The 18,199-nt window shown below is 35.7% G+C and overlaps 1 protein-coding gene across 1 annotated transcript in view; it reads right to left on the bottom strand.

Annotated features, from left to right (window-relative positions):
• Positions 1-18,199, bottom strand: part of EYS (eyes shut homolog) — a 723,503-nt gene that overhangs the window by 206,379 nt on the left and 498,925 nt on the right. The window contains 1 exon segment of the mRNA XM_066547467.1: positions 6,964-7,076. Coding sequence (XP_066403564.1) covers positions 6,964-7,076 — 113 coding nt within the window.

Raw genomic sequence — 18,199 nt, 5'->3', positions numbered from 1 at the left:
CTTATTTGTTTCCATGCAAGTACCTGGCAATTCCAGCAGAAATCACAATCTCATTAATACTGGTCATTACAGACACACACTAATGGACAGTAACTGCCACTGAATTCTGTTGACGAAATTAAGAAACAATTTTCTCTTGGTATAAGGCATATGCATAAAGCTACAGAGGGATAATTAATTAAGGTCAAGATAGCCATCATCAAGTACTATTATTAATCTAAAAATAGAGAGCTTTCCTAAAACATTAGGAAATTAATGTTTCCTAGAACATTAATAGTAATTTTGTGGTATGCTGATGACTGACAATCTTTTCCAGAAACAAGCAGAGAAATGTGATGTTTATGAACACACATTATCTCACCTCCATACATTTGACACATGGATTTATCTAACATCCATCGGAAACAATTTTCACAGAACACTTCAAAAGATTGAGATAAAGGGTTTCTATAACATTTTACAGTGATTTTGAGTATTTATAACAGTAGCAAAGACTACATATATCACTTCTTTTTCCTTCCTTTTTTTTGTTTTCTTTTTTTTTTAACACCAAAGTCTGTCACAATAAAAGTCATTATCTAAACAGGAATGCCAGAAGAAGAAGAAAAGGTAACAGAAGAATAGAATTCATATATGTGCAGAGAGCAGAAAGGAAATTGTACAGAGCAGCAAAACTCACAAAGGAAAAGAAAATATTGCAAACAAATGCAAAAGATGAAGGAAATCAAGAAGGGCAAATCAAGTAAAGAGATGAAAGCAACCCAGGCCCTGGAAAAGAAGTAAGAGGCAAACATAAAAAAGTTACCAGAGAGCAAAAGCAATAGATGAGAGAGGGAAAACGTAACAAAATAAATGCATAAAAAAGATCAAATTCTTGTTATCATTCTCCATGTTAGAATTGTGCAGAAATGTTATTAACGTAATATCAAGCATCATGCATGTGGTGAATACAAATGAATATTTCTGAAGCTTTAACTTCAGTTCTGTATTTCAGAAACATTTAGTCCAATCTCCATGTTAACCAGAGAAAAGTCATAAAACCTCTTGACTAAATAAAACTAAGTATTGTCAGTATTCTTCATTTAAAAATTTTCTTTTATAATGTTGATGGGCACTGCATATTCTTCCTTGTCCTTTTTTTTTGGTGTTTCAGAATTAAGCGCATAACTTAAAATTCTTGAGGAGAAGATAAAAACTCAGGTAATGTAAGTGAGATGCTGGGATGTAAGAATTTATCTGGTTGTCTCTCACATATAACAGAAGCTCAATGCCTTTTATAGGATCTTGCATTTATTAATAACCTAAGATGTAAGTGGACAGAAGACCTTAAGCTTGAAACTCTGTGATTTCTCTTTTGATTTTGAGCTAGCTTGTATGTTTGATTGACATTAAATTTTTCAGTTCAGGTGGATTCATATGAAGAAATTCTTCAAGCTGACTTGAGTCTTCTATGGACTCTTAGGATGTGCTCTAACATACAGGCTGTTCCAGCATAAACACTTTCCTTGGAAAGTGGAATGGTAACAGGTAACAGTAGGACTTTCACAACTGACTGAAAAATAACTTTCAGCAGATGAACTTTCCCCTTTTTAAAGTATGCAGTTCTTTCCAAAGACAGAAGTCAAACACCTTCAGATGCCTGGTGTCAGATGCTCTGAGTTGTGATGTTCTATAATATACCGAAAAACAGGAAGTTCCACAGTGGAAAAAATGCTGAGAAATTGCACAGGAGACAGAATTCACAAAGGTGTTGTGGTCTGTGGGGATTTCTGTAAAATATCACAGAAAACTACAGAATGGAAAAGGGAGTAGTCACACCTGAGGAAAGGGATTTGGAGCTTGTTGGAAAGTGCATGAGTGAGGGGAAAGTGGAACGGAGGGCTTACTGAAAACATGTAGAGCTCTCCAAAGTGTATTGCATAGCTCCTGAGAAAATTGCCATATATCAGGAAACCCATGAGTCCTCTTGATAGAATGGACCTTGGGTAATGCACTTTCAAGAGCCTCTTTTGAAAATGCAATAACAATCAGAGTTTTTGCTGAAATAAAGCTCAGCTTCAGCCTGGAAACACATATTAAGATAAATGAATAAGAAAGCAAAATATTTTAAAAAATCTACCACAGTTCTGTCCAATGGGCAGTAATGAAAAACTTAGCTTATTAGCTCCTCTCTGAGAGTCCAATTCACTACTGTACATTTGCATCCATCAGTAAGAATTCTCTTAGGAAAGCAGTAAACAATATTTTTCTGTTTCATAGGTAAGATTCTTTTTTTTCTAAATAAAAAGCAGGGCTTGGATAGGTACAGGTATATATGTATATGTATATGTATATGCATATGTTTATGTATATATTTTCTGTGTGTGTGTTTGGAGCCTTTGAATTTAGTAGATGCAGTAAACTGTTACAGTAAACACTTACAGTAATATATAGCAGTCATAGTTCCCAGACACTAAAACAGAAATGAACTGCAGTAAACACCAGCTTTTAATACTGGGACTCAAAGCTTCATTTATATCTGTCATCTGAACTCTGTCTGGAAGTGATAGTCATTTATCCTGCAAATCTATTCCAGTAACATTTTCTGAAACACTTGAAGAAGCTTTATATTGCATTAAGACATCACAAGTATCTTCCTTCAGAAGAAGAAAAAAACCAGAGATTTCATTTCTTAAAAAAATGTTATCAGAGATGCTTTCTTTTCAATTGTCCCTTTACTACTACTATTGGTTGTTCTATAATCTTTTTCAAAATTACCTATATATTCATAACTCTGAGACAGGTATAATTTAAAGAGAATCATAACATAAACTTTGACAAGATTTACATAACTATATAGTCTAGCATAATTCTAGGAAACTACTGATCGGAGGATTACCTTTACTAATTGATACAATTCCAGTATAGCCTCTCTTGAAAACCAAAGCTGCATAGGTCAGAGTACTTCATGGCTACCAGTCTGCTCTCAGACAGTCAAACTCCTCATGCCTACACCATTATTCTGCCATTTCGGTTTCACCTTGGTTACACTGAATGGCAGAAAGTTCTGATGAGCCTCAGGGCAGTGCATCCCTCCTACCTGCTCTCTGTCCCTGTGGTATCATGTAATAGTGCACTTATAAACACAATGCTTAAAAAATGATGCACCTAAATAGCAGAAGGATCTGGGCCAGATTAACTGGGTTAAAGCCACGTATCTGAAATCTCAGTGCTTCTGAGCATGCACAGAAATCTTGCATTTTCCAGAATTATAAGGATTATTGCAAATATTTGGTCTTTAATCATATCCAATTGCCTGGTGCTGCCTGTATCAATAATCTTCTTGAATTTAAGCAAAATTTAACACCTATTTCCAAAATGACATAAAAGGTAATTTCCATGATGCCCTCATTTCCAATTTAGTTCTACCAAGTTAAATAATCCTCTCTCCCTTGTGGTATATGATGTTCACATTAAAATATAAGAATTTTAAAAGAATAAATAATATTCTTGCCATAAATATAGCATTTTAGACTGTGGATAGTCAGATATATATGCCAATGAAACTAATGTTATGGGGCAGTTTTTTTCCTGTGAAAGGTTCTGTCTTGTCTTGATGTAGTGATTTCAATAGTTTTGAGAAGGTATATGAACTATCTCTAAAATCCATTTTGGAAAGCTCTTTATATTCCTTGCATGTATTAGATCATCCTTTTGGTATTTTAAAATAAAAATAGATCCAGTTAGAAAATGGCAAAACACATTTGAGTAAATTTCAATCCTATGAAAAAATCATAAGCTTAAAATTTACTCACAAACCCATACATTTTAAGTGTCAGCATGACCACAATAATGAAGCAATCCATGCAGCTGGAGCACCAACAAGGACAAAACCCAGCAGGACAACTGAATGCCACTAGAGCATGCTAAATATGTAAAAGTAGGGCATTCAAAAGTATTATAAATCTACAAATAGGTGATGATAAGTAGAAGGTCAATTAAAGAAAAACTACCACAGTAAGAACAGAAATAGTGCCTCTGAGTGACTAGTACGGGGATGTTCTTGCATAAGAAATTGGATTGCTTTGTCTGACACACTGCAGAGTTCTCTGCTGCTGTTAGGCAGCTCCAACTGTAGCAATACTGCATCTGCAGAACCATGCAAATTCTGAAAATAAAATATAAGTTACACCACGTAATTTAGTAGTCACTGCTACTCGTATTTGCAAAGTATATAATCCATTATTGCCCTATTTAAACAACTTCCTTCAATCACTTTCTCCTTGCTTTTCAAAACAAATCCATCTTCCCCAGAAGCATGTCTTGCAAAAGGGGACTGACCGCTGAGCTTCATAGGTGCTTTTAGGGAAGCAGACTACCTTAAAGGCTGATGATGTCAAGATGTGTGGGTTATACCCAAAGTGAAAAGCAAACCATGATGTTAGCTGCCAGGTGTGAGCAGCTATGAAATTTGTGTGTCACAGGGCAGGAATGAGTAAAGAAAATGTCTGCCAGGCTTCCAAGCAGTCAATTTCTATGGCTTTCCCTCCCCACCAAGGGAAATTCAGAAAAATTTCAATTATCTGTTGAAATTAATCTGAATTTCAGCAGACTAAGTACAATAAGTACTAAGTTCCATTCTTGAAATTCAGCTTTTCCCAGACAGGAATAACTGTGATTTGGACCAGGATGGTGCCAGGTCTGTGTGGACTGCATGGGGCTGGACACTGTTGGACTCATCTGCAGCCTTCTGAAGAAGCAGGGAGGTAAAAGGAACATGTTGCTTAGAACATTGAGAAGGCTCATCATTCTTTCAACAACCTTTTATGTACAAGATAATATCCACAGTTCATCTATACAGTCATGTCATTTTACTCACCTAATCAGTAACATATACACAATAAGTATTTGCAAGAAACAGTCCTAGACTGTAATCTCTGAGTTCTGATTCAAATAAAACAATCTTTAATGTCTGTATTATACAATATAAGCCATATTTGTATGCTAATTAACTATGAAGGGGAGTATCAGAATCAATACAAAATTCAATGAATCTTGGTACATAGTTCTATAGATTATAACAGATAACACAGCATTCTATAATAAAAAAAATTTAAAAGGAACAAAGCTATGTTTTTTACAAGCCACCTCTTTCAGGTCTATATCCCTGTCCATGTTATGTACACAGACTGGACAAAGCTGTTCTCATTTCTTTTTTTTGCTTGTTGAAGGCTATTGACACTTAATAGAATGGTTATATAAAGTGTTTAGAAGGAAAAACTGTAAAAAAGAATAGTGTCAAAAAGCTCAAGGGTGTAAGCACTTGTATCAATGAGAGTATTTTTAATGAGAATGAAAGAAAGTAGAAAAGACAGTAACAGTCCTGATTTTTAAGTTATCCTGTTTTTACCTTGTAGTTTAAAAAACAGAACCACCTCTTGCCTATGATTTAGGACATCAAAGCTCTAATGCATATGCAAAATAGAGAAAAAATTCCTAATCTAGTAACCAGAGGAGACAGCAGAGATGGTTTATGATATTTTTATCACTGTGATTCTTAAAAGTTAATACCTGAATGAAAGACATGAAATAGCATCCTCACTTGCTTTCAACCTTATGAATTTCTGTTTTGCACAGAGGCATATTGTCACACACAAGAGTACATGCCCTCATTTGGAAGGACACCATAGTTCTGACTAGGAAAATTTCTGATGAAACACTGTACAGAAAGACAAGAGAGGAGACATTGTCTCTTTGTTATTTGGGGGTTTATCACAACAGTGGCCAGTGTTTTCTTTTTCGTGCAGGATTTAGACCCACGACCATTTGCTAAATGTACTTAGAGAACATATTCCAAACAAAATGCTGTGGGGAACTTGAAGGGTGTGAAGATTTATTTCTTCATCAAGCTTGGACAAGAAGATGACACTCAGCTTCTGTTGTAAATAAAAATGGTTGCAGGTCTCTGCGAGGATAACAAATTGAATTTTGTGTTCAGAGTAAGTTTTACTGGCAAAAGCTTAGATGCCTGGGACTTGGGGCAGATAATTCATTAGACAGTGGGTTTACTGTTGTACTTTTGTAACTTTGAGTGGGATGTGTGCTCATTAAGGGGTTAGTAGTGGAGGTGAGTGCAGGGTTCAGATCTCATGGATCTTTAACTAATGATCTAGTGGGTTAACACCAGCTTTCGAGGATAGTGGTTAAGCAAGCACATGAACATTAGTTGACCTATTCTATAAATTCTAGGGAAAAAAGTCATATGTTAAAAGCCATATATAATATCCTCCAGGAATCTAGGACATGTACATCCTATGACTGAAATGATATTCTCTCCCGAAAGACTTCATTATCTACAAATGCAATTCACCTCTGTTTTCTGTGGCTTTCCACTTTGCCATGTTCAAAACTATCATACTCCAGAACAGAATCCTAATGTACACCACTGCCCCTGTATAGCTTTTATTTCAATCAATGCATGACCAACAGCAATGTAAATATGCAAAACTGAAATCAACTGAGGTTTTTAAATGTATTCAGAAACAATGCATTCCAGCATTTTTCACAATCTCTTGTAGAGTAAATGTTGGAACTAGCTCATCCATATTTGTGACAAGATTAATGGAAATCTCAAAGTCACAAGTAAGACACAACCACCATATCTCCCCACTTCCCAGTCCTGTATTTTCCTGCAGATCATCTTTCTTTGTACACTGTTTCAGCATTCAGGGTGTGACAACTCACTCCAAATAAGCTGTCAAGTTTAATTGAACTACTCTGAAAAAAAAAATAAAATCTTCCATTAAGAAAATGCTTTAAAAGCATAAAAGAAAGCAAGGTATCTGTCTCTCTAGGGATTTTTGTTCTTTTTTTTTTTCTGTAACCATTGTTGAAATCATCTAAAATGGTCACCCTGTGTAAGGAAGAAAGCAAAATCAACACAAACAATTCCTTAGATTTGAAAAGGCATAGAGGGCAGTTTACCTGCAATTGTCAACATTACTTCTTCCCACAGCATTAGAGAAGCTGAAAGGTCCGGCGTTATTGATTTCTACGACTTTTATACAGCCAGTGAAATTGTAGACAGGTCCAGAAACCTACAAAGGAAAAAATGCATACAGTTCTTTTTCTTGTTGACATTATGATCAAGGTGTTTACTTTTCTATGAAGGAGTACAAGTCATGGGGAATGGTAAACAGGGAAGATTTGAAATTTGTTAAGTGTATTACTTCCCTGCTTAAAAGATTTCTAGTACCCTTAATCATGTTTCAAAGATGCCTAAGGACCTACTAAAAATGGGAATCACTGCAGGGGCACTGAAAACACAGAGAACAGTAAGTTGTTATGCACTGCCAAGGACCCATTTTTAACAATGAAGTCAGGTTTAGATAGTTGCAGAAAGAAAAAAAAAATATTTTGAGGAACAGTTTGCTGAAAGCATAATGGAAACCATTAAATGCTTTTTAAAGCCCAACAGGAGCATTAAGCCTGCCAGAAAGGCTTTAGGGATAATAGACCAGCTAAGTGTAAAGGGAATGTTCAAAGAGACAAGGCTCTAGCAGGAAATGTAAATGACTCACCAAATCAAAATTTAATAAAGAGTAGTTCTAGGAGGTTCCTGTGACTGAACCCCTTTTTAGTCTGGGTACATCAGAGATCTGTCTTAAATTGAATTACTTCTAGAAAAAGTTTTTAAAAAACCTCAAAAAGTGAACAGTGGCAAAAAAAAGGAGAAAGATGTTATGTTTGCCTGGGATTCTTATGGGAATTTACTGCAGTCATCACTTAAAATGGAATCCAAACCATGGGAATAGTAGACGTGTATTTTTAGGGCAAGGGGAAGGGGGGCTTGGGATTTTGCTTTGTATGATTTTGAAAATGGGGACAAGACTAGGGCATGCAAGGACATACCTCAAACTAGAGATCAGTAAGTCCCAATTCCATCAAGACAGTGATTATGAATTACACTGAAGAACAGAATTAACATATATGTAAATGAATGTAATGTATGGGGGAATAGTTGAGAGCGTGTCTGAAAAGAGAAATTGTAACTCACAGGAGGAACACTCACTATGAGAAAAAGGATGCCTTGGCACATAGTCTTTGATTTCCAAAGGAATTTAACAAGTTTCTGTGTTAAAAGATTTTAAAGTAACTCAGTCTCCCTGGGATAACAAGGAAGGCCTTCAATAAATTAGAAGAATGGTTAAAACAGAAGCAGAAAAATTGTGAGCAAATGGTGAGGTTTCTCAATATGGAGAGTCCCTAGAAATTCTCTCTACAAGTCTGTATGAGGGTCTGTGGTCTTCAATGTATTTGAGTGGCTCAATGTTTTCTGAACTACTCAGGATAGCAGAACCAAAATCCTGAGAAAAGGATTTCACAATGTGTAAAAGTGTCACGATATACAAAATTATAAGGCATGTAAGGATGATTATACATATGAGAGTTTCTGAACAGAGGAACGGTACAGACCAGGGATCTTCAGTCCGGAAAACTCACTGTCAATGAGAGACAGAACAGAGCAGTATGCAGATGCATAAAGAGCTTTCAGTTTCTCAAAATACAGAATCAAAAGGACATGAAACTACATAAATTAGTGCAAAGATGAAAGCAAGGTAAGGGGTTTGCTTTTCATACAACTCAAAATTAAATTGTGGAACTCTGCCATAGCATGTTGGGGATGGTACAAGTGTAAATGGGGTTAAAAATCAATCATATTAAAGGGAAGAAGAGCTGTCTCCCTACCCACAGACAGATAGGCTGCACAAATACAATACAGTTGAAGCAAGGAGAATTGCTTTTCTCTGCACTGCTCAACGACTCTGGAACATAACACAGCATGCCATGCCATACACTATAAACAGAATGAACTGGCCTTCCAACCCATGGGAGGGCTCAAAGAGTTCACTAATAGTTTATTGTTTATTTCCTTAGCAGCAAAGGCTTACAGGAATTTAAGAATTTAAAAAAGATATGTTATTACACTGCAAAAATATGGAGAGTTATGTAACCATCTATAAGATGGCATTTAAAGTCAGCACAGTTCAAATGTGGCAAAGGGAAGATGGTTTCTCTGTGGAATAAACACAGAGGATTACAATAAAGCTTCCTGGATCTTAAAAAGAAAAAAGAAAACCTTATTCAAGAACTGGATATGAACACTCTGCTCCAAGTTAACTTTGTACATTAAGAAAACAATACTATTTGATATTTCACAAGGTCTGACAGAGGTTATTCATATGGATTACAGACAATAGAACACTCTATTCCTCCTTTTCCAGCCACTCTGGCATGGAAATAAGTGTGATGGACTGCCAAGATGGACATACACTCAGCAGCCTGCTTTTGCTGCCATCATTATAATAAAATATACCAGGTAATATTCAAAGATGTCTTACCCTACTAAGCTTCACGTTTTAATTTTTATAAGAGATGCTTGTTATTTTTTTTCCCAGCCTTTTATAAGTAGTAAGTAAAATAATTTTCAATTTAACAGGATGAAGGATCTGTTATAAATTTATTATGAACACAGACAGAAATGGTTAGAGGATTCTGAACTGGAAACTACAGACATTTTGATCAAGGTATTTATTTTATTATATTTTATTATAATATTATATTAAAATTATGTTATATTATTATTTTATATATTATATAAAATATTATTAATTTATTACAACTTATAATTTATTATAACCTGTAACATTCCTCGCCCCCAACAAACAATTGAACAGTGTTTTAATATTGGCTGCATAAATCAGCTTGTTAAAGCTGTCCTCCTTTTTTTCTCCCTGAGCTTCATATGACTGTCTCAGTCATACGATGCATGTGTTTTAACAAAAGTCCTCTTTCTCAGGATTGTAAAAATGAACAAACAAAATAGAAAGCAAAAGAAATCAATAAATGCAAAGAGCAGATACCATACGATTTTATGATAGCTACTGTGCCTAGCTAAGTTCATCCAAGATGCTGGTATAGGGAAAATTCACTATGTCAACCTGTGGTCCATTTTGCACACTGAAGAGCAAATTATTTTGGAAATCAACATTTAGCTGCATATTTCCTCAAACACTCTATTGTGTGAATATTTTAACAACCTCGTTTCCTTCCCCTCACTACTGGCTGGCCGCCTAATAATTTCTCTCACATTGATATATGTGCACATTTTGAAGGTAATGCACTCCTGTAAATCAATCTTAAAATTATTACTTCTTTGTTTTTACCTATAACTACATTATAAACATTTTGGTCAAACAATTACTTGCATTTGTTCTGCTATGCTATCTCTACAAAAAATCAATATCTTAGAGGTATATAGGAATAAGAGCTATCGATATATATAATCAAAAATAAGCAGCTTTTATTCTTCTACTTTTGAGAACAGATACCTTTTGTGTTTAGCAGAATATTAAAATGTAGACTTCACATGTAGTTGAGTTCCCTTCAGTTTGCAAAAATGCATTAATATGCTGACAAACTGTAACACTTAAATTGCCTGAAAATGTCAGGGCCACAGCAACACCAGAAATTTAGTTTAATAAAATTCGCTATTCACAATCTATTCAGATATGTTTGACATATAGTAACCATGCTCTTTAAACGCCCTTTATACTTGACAAAAATGAGTACTGATACTTACCTTGTAGGAAAAGTTCACACATATATGCCAAATAATTTATTAACATCCCTTACTGACGAGCCCAAATTAAGCTGCTGCTAGATAGAATTAACCTAGAATGAGTTCCTAATGAAATGAACTTACCTGCTGTCAATTCACTACAGATTCATAAATAATAAAATGAATTTTTGTCTTATGATCTGAGCATTTATTTGAAAAGTATGATTAACTAGAAAGAAAACAAAGATAGCACAATCTTTCCTCATTTGTCTCCAGTCAGGATAAATGTTATGTACCTTAAATATTCTCACTATAGATATTACAGTGTACCAGAATACACTATTTTGGAGTCTTTCACATCTTTGTGATTCCTGAAATATGTCTGATTTTGGAGTCTGATTAGTAGAACTCTCTTCAATAGACTACAAAACATTTTAAATGCAATATTTCAAACTTAAATAAAATAACCCAGGTGAACAGTTTTGAATATACTAATAAAATTTTAACTTGTATTTACTAAAACCATGGTGAACCATTTGGAAATTGATAACTCAAAAAGCACCTCAACTTAGATAACAGCTTCTACAATTTTGTTTTCTGCTAGCGATTAGAATCATATGAAACAGTCATAATGAACTCTGAAATTATGCAAGCCATAATCTCACTTCTGTATTTTCTTTAAATTTGCCATGAAAATTTGGCTAACCATCTCAGTTATAACCTGCTTGAAGCCATCTACAACTGAACTTCAATATCAATCCCACTAAAGAAAAATACGAAAATCAAAAGAAATATTTAAAAAAATCAAACCAAACCAAACCAAACCAAACAAAAAACCCCATGTCTAAGTTCCATTTCCATGGGTGGTTGGGGTGGCAATGCTTCCCCCTAAAGAATAATTTGGAATTTGTTCTTTAGAGATGTCATTTTAAAACCCATTTTCCTCTCTTAGGTACTGAATTACATACAGCAAAAAACAGAAATATGCAGACTATCAAATTAGCAGTAAAACAATCAGAATGGGCTTATTCCAATAAGACAGCATTCTGCGTTTATATTTCACTTACTGAACACTGAAACTTGCCTCCATTCAAGGCAACATGCTATATATGGGACATGTACTTTGTTCAAGCCCAAAAGTTTTCAAGACTTTGTTAAAAACCAACATTAGTGACTCAGACATCACCTTTCTGAAAAATGTTTCTTTCTGTCTTAATTTTTAAAAAATCAATTAATAAAACTTAAACCTAATTTGTTTTTACTCTGGTAGTTCAATAGACTACTCTGGTAGTTCAAGAAAAATGGACAAGGCTTGTCTGGTTTATTTGTAGCCCCTAATGAGAGAAAATGTACCTCACTTTGAGAACTCCTGCTGAAGTAGACAGTGGCAAGGGAGTGTGTGTCTTTGATGTATCTATACTGTTCATTACTTCACTTCCTAATATTTACTTTTAATAACACTTTCCATACTCAGTTCAAATTTTAAATCACAAGCATTTTTATTGTTAGATAACGGAGTATATGCCAAAGAGTTTAATGACATTTCAAAGTGTGTAGGAAAATGAAAAGTAGTATTAGCTCTCAAACAAGAATAATAAAAGAAAACACTTAAAATATGGGAGAAGGAATATTGCTTCAGCTTATGTCCTAGTGCTAATGTAGTAATGGGAAGGCAAAATGGGAATATGACCTGGTAAAATTGCCTACATGCTATCATATCAATAAATTGGGTGAAACACAAAGGATCTTCTTCATCCTGACTCGTACTGACTATGAAATGAAATACCCCATCAACCTATACATAACACTGAAGTTTCATTCACTTCATATTTAAATATAATAGATGATTTTACACTCATATTGTGATTCTGAGCCAAGCATCCCAAAATAATTTTAATTAAGTTATACTAGCGCAACAAAAAAGGAGGTCAAGTGGTAAGTGAAATTCAGATTTTTTTCATCTATCTCTACAGAATCTTTTAAAGAATTTACCGTTATTACCCCAAATCTGCTTTTAGTGTATCTGCCATGGATATCGAATCCTATCACTAGAATTTAATAAAACAAGAATGGTAAAGGATAATAATATAGCAGAAGAAGGGGAGAAAATAAATCCCTAAACTGCTTAGTGTAGTAGAGGTATACATTTCTGTTCTTCATGTCTCATTTGTTCTAGCCACTGAAATCAGGGGTTATAGAAGTAGCAACCCTGACAGTTCTGCTATGGGAAACCAGCAAGTGAATAGTTCTTCCAGCCTCATGTGCTGTACAGCAGGTAACTGAGTCTATCCTCTCTCATTGGGTCTGAATTGGCAAACCATCTCCTGCACTGCTGTGCTTCACAGTGGAAACCAGACTGGTCAAATGCCTGGTCCCAGACTCAGGGGCAACCAGCTCACCACACAGCTGACATCTCATTCCTCTTGCACCATTTCTTCATCTAAATTGACTGGCAGTCTAAATCTTGGGCATAAGAGCTTCACTGTAAATTCTCCATGATCCTGAGAGTTCCAGCTCAGAATGGTTCATTAAACCACGAAGGATTAATTAAAATCAGTAAGTCTGAAAGATTCAAGAGTACTGAAAAATTCCCTTACCGTTTTTATGAAAGTTCATCCTTGGCCAAGATCCTTATCTTTTAAACTTGCTCTTGGCTTTCACTGTAACAAGTTCAATGCTGCATTTCAGAAGGGATATGAAAACTCTGATGGGAGGAAGAATATTCCTAAACTTTGTGGCTAGCAATATCTGTCCCTTTTGTAAACAATTTCAGTGTTTATGCTTATAACCATAGTGCATCTTTTGCATACTCCATCTGTTATTGCAATTCTTAATAAATTCAACTACTGTAATTTATCTTTTCTCAATTCTCTCTGGTTAATGTGCTACAACACCTTGTCCCTAAGAAAGCTGGAAAATATATTGGCCTGAGAGGACTAGAAAATGTAGAGTGAAATTTGGAAAATGGACTTACCTTTCTTGGATAGTGCAGACTCTATCAAACTGTGGAAATCAGTTCATCTCCCTGCATTTCACCTTTGCAGAGTGACACTGAAGTCACATATGCTGAACACCATGCTAACAAATTACAGTACTCCAGCACTTAGGGAGAGGTGTTCTGAGCTCATCACCATGAACTAGTTCTCAGTCCATGTCATTCAGTTCTCTAGTTCTGGTTCTTGTTCAATCAATAGCCAATTACTCAAATCTACAAACATTTAACCCAAGAGATGTTTGCATCGAGCATATGTGTTTATATGCTGATGGATTTGGTGATTCTCATGGGTCATTTTCAGTTAGGATATTCTATTTCTAAAGTGAGATTCAGTGTGAAACACTTGGTGAATTATAGATGTTGAGTTATGAAAAAGGGAAGAGTTCTAACAAGAAGTACATCTGTCTGAGTAGAAGAGATAACACCTTATCTAAAAAGCCAGGGTGTCTTCAAAATGAAAATATGCCCATAAAAATGAAAATGTTCTGATAAAATAGGCTTTTCTTTAATGTATATATATGGTATATGATATTCAGAAGGGCCTAATTTTGTCAGACTCCTAAGAAAATTGAAGACTCTCTTCTGAAGAAGAGTGAGAAGAGAAAAATTTCTTCGTGGTCTGTGCTTTTCTTTTATCATGCCAGTACACCTTTTAGAAACATATACAACTGGTTTGTCTGGTTTTGTACATCTTAAATACATTTTTTTCTTAGCACAATTTCTTAAGAGGTGTTGCAAGATAACAGTATTCCTCACACACTAGGTAAGGAATATATCTATCAGCTGGCACACTATACCTTTCAACAAATGCCTTCACTTCCCCAGAATACTCCAGAGATTCCAACGAGGCATATATCAGGACCAGGTAAGAAGTAGGGGTTTACAGGGTTAGGAACATGGTAACAAGGAGAGCTGCCAGACACATAACAAAGATTTTAGGAGCATGTGGGCATTCCAAGGTTACCATGGTGTTAGACACATGTATTTATGTGACCAGAGGTGTATCTGCAGTAGACAGATCACATAAAAACATTTACCATGATGTGCCAAGAAGATGATAAATCCACAGACTTCCAAAATGCATTTAATTATCTTACTATAGTAAAATAATATGAATTGTAGTGTTCTAAACCAAATAAACTCTAACAATAATAAAAAAAAAATTAAAATTTTGTTAATTTTTAATGAAACAACTGACAGGTTACCACTCTTTTTTGTCTGCTCTGTCTTTCAGTTAGGCATTACTGCCCTTATGACAAACATAGCAGAACGTGAAAGGGTATCTATAATTCATCATATTAACATAGATTTAGATTAATGGCAGTTTAACTTGGCACAGCTGAGAAGTGGACATATAATCTGGTGGTTTATATCTCTGAGGAAATAAAAACTTTCAGTAAGCAGTTGGATTTGGTTACCTAATTCTTTGGTTTATCTTGAATTTCTTTTTTGAGAGATGCAGTCCTGAGAGACCTATGACAATATGTGTTTACGTGGAACTTTGAATTGTACTACCTACTCACTGCCAAAGACTGGTGTTGATTTTTGTGGAGCATTTCCTTTTGCTCTAGCTCTAAATATATTTTTCCCTACCTTGACTTAAAGACACACCTAATTCTAAAATCCTCATACTTAGCCTGAGCTTCATGCTCTTTGACTCCTTGCCTAAAGCATTTACAAATATTTGGAATTTATAGTCCCCAGGAAAACCATAGTAAATAAAAAAGATCAAGTTCACATATAGCTACATTATGTACTATATGATCTAGAGGAGAAATCAAATGTTCTAAAACCTGGAAGTTTAAACTAAGTTCTTCACTTATAAAAAAGAAAACACATATTAAAATAATAAAGCAGGCATGGCAAATTCTAAACTGCTCCTTTACTTGCTTCCAACACAGATTCTGGAAGTGACTTCCCTCCTCTCCCTCCCTAAGATTGCTCTAAGCCTCAATGCTCACCTGTTTTACTCTTCTCAAGATGAAATCTCACCTCTTTCATTTTTACTATCAACATACCTCAGGCTGTTATGCAGGACAAACACCTCAAGGTCAGTCACTTGCCCTTTCCAGAGATTCAATGCATTTGCATTCCTTCATTCAAGTATATTCCTTCTTACTGAAAAAAACTTTCCAAAAGTCAAAAAAAGTCAATGCTATTAAAACCCCTTTGAATGAGATTAAAAAAACCCCCATGTTCATGCAATATGCATGCTATTAAGATAAAATTATTTAATTTTCTATTCAGTCTTCAGAAAGATTACAAGTGTCATTAGTAACTGTATGAAGATCTAGTACTCAGAGTACTCAGAACCCTCCTTTCCACTATTCTGCAGCCAATGAGGCTTCTACTGCCACATCAAAGTGCATCTGACCATGTGAAATAATTGATATTTCTTCTCCTATGATTCACTTAGAAACAGACATATTAGGTGAGGGTAAAGAACCATCTTCAGCAGACACTGAACCTGTATCCTACATCTCCATAGTAGCAACCAATACAGGATACTAGGAAAAAGAACAGTAACAGATCACACCATCGCTGAGGTTGGAAGGCACCTCTGGTAGGTTGCTTCATTCAACCCCCTACTGAAGAAGTGCCACCTAGAGCCAATTGCTTGGGATCAAGTCCAGACAGGTTTTGAATATCTCCATGAATGGAAACTCCCATACCAATCAGAGCAACTTGTGCCAGTGCTCAGATACCCTCACAGTGGAAAAGTTCTGATACTCAGATGACACTGCCTGTGCTTCATCTTGTGCCCATTGCCTCTGGTTCTGTCTCTTGGCACTGCTGAAAAGAATCTGCCTTTGCCCTTTTTGCAACCTTTCTTCAGATGTTTGTAGAACATTTGTGAGTTTTCCTCCAATACTCAGATGACACTGCCTGTGCTTCATCTTGTGCCCATTGCCTCTGGTTCTGTCTCGGCACTGCTGAAAAGAATCTGCCTTTGCCCTTTTTGCAACCTTTCTTCAGATGTTTGTAGAACATTTGTGAGTTTTCCTCCAGAGCTTTCGCCGGGCTGAACAGTCCTGGCTCTCTCAGCCTTTCCTAACAGGAGAGATGTTCCAGTTCCCCAACCAACTTTGTGGCCATGTGCTGGTCTCTCTCCGGGAGCTCCACGTCTCTCGTATTGAGGAGCCCAGAACTGGACACAGCACTCCAGATGTGGCCTCAGCAGGGCTGAGCACAGGATAGAGATCCCCTCCCTCAACCTGCCAGCAGGAGCACATGCCAGCAGTGCTTCTCCTAATGCAGTCCAGGATACCATTAGCCTCCTTTGCTGCAAAGGCACACTGCTGGCTCATGTCCATTTTGCTCTCCACCAGGACCTCCTGGTTCTTTACTGTAAGAAATCTACATACTCTTTCCTGTAAAACTGTACAAATCACAGGATGCCTGATGATCTCAGATATTTCTTCATTCATGCTAGTAGACTTTCCATGTGATGATTTGGCTATTAGAATTTCAGCAGCCATAATGAATAAACTTTCATATACGAATACACACACACATGCAGATGTGCATGCACACACACAGTGGCACAGGGGTTTGCATTCATACACTCAATTATGCTACAAACCAGGAATCTCTTTAAACATCTGGATAATCAAAATCCCTCTCTTCCAAACCCATTAAAGGATTCCAAAGTACTCTGCTGTATGGACATACCGGATGGACAGTAGGTTCTAGAATGGAAAAATAATTTTTATTTTCACAAACTGATTGTAAGACAAAATCAATAGCATTATTTTTCAGATCTGGCTTACCTCCGGGCTCACTAATGCCAAAGATCATTAGCTTATGTGAATAGTCAGGATATTCCTATTATTTCAGGTTTACATTGGCATTTAATCTTATAATTAACTTGTGTTACTTTTTAAATACATTCTATATATGTCCTTTGTTTTAATTTTACCTCTCTTATTTTCTTCCCATACTATTCAGCCCATGCTGTAAACAATTGTCTGTAAAGCAGTATTCTGTAACCTGGTTTAAGAATCAGTATAATGAGATGTGACACAATCACATATAACTTTTTTCTGTTACTATTATCCACAGAGAAAATGGCTTGCTGTATTTCTATATATGGTTCTCAGAAATTTGTAATCACAAACACAGTAAAGTAAAATCCAGGTAAAGAGAGATTTTTTTAAACCATGGAAGAGAGAGACAGGCATCAACAGAGTAACTTATCTTTACTCATTTTTGCTTTCAAAAAATTACCCTTAATAATGATAAAATTGGAAATTAAAGATTTTGTGCTAATGTTCCCCACAGTTCCATTTCATTAAATGATTCTTCCTCCTACTCTATTCTTTCATTTCCAAATCTCATTTCATTTAGGTGAAAAAGCACAAAATAATAGTTGCATTTCCAATGTAGAACAGCTGCCAGTTCCTTTGTTCTGCTCTTTTTTTTATGTTGCACACCAAGAATCACAAATTTACAATGTGATCATCATGTTCTTCTCTTAATAATGACTCTTTATATTACAGCAGCTTTGTCAGCCTCTACCTTCAGAGCAGAGTGCATTTCCTGCTGGCTTGGCAAATGTGTTGTTTGACCACTGCTCAGGCTGAGATGTTCCCTGCATGCCCAAT

This window comes from Molothrus aeneus, chromosome 3, assembly GCF_037042795.1.
Source record: "Molothrus aeneus isolate 106 chromosome 3, BPBGC_Maene_1.0, whole genome shotgun sequence".
In the NCBI taxonomy this organism is placed as follows: domain Eukaryota; kingdom Metazoa; phylum Chordata; class Aves; order Passeriformes; family Icteridae; genus Molothrus; species Molothrus aeneus.
Note: the sequence above shows the minus strand (reverse complement) of the source record. Positions and strands in the feature narration are given on the sequence as shown.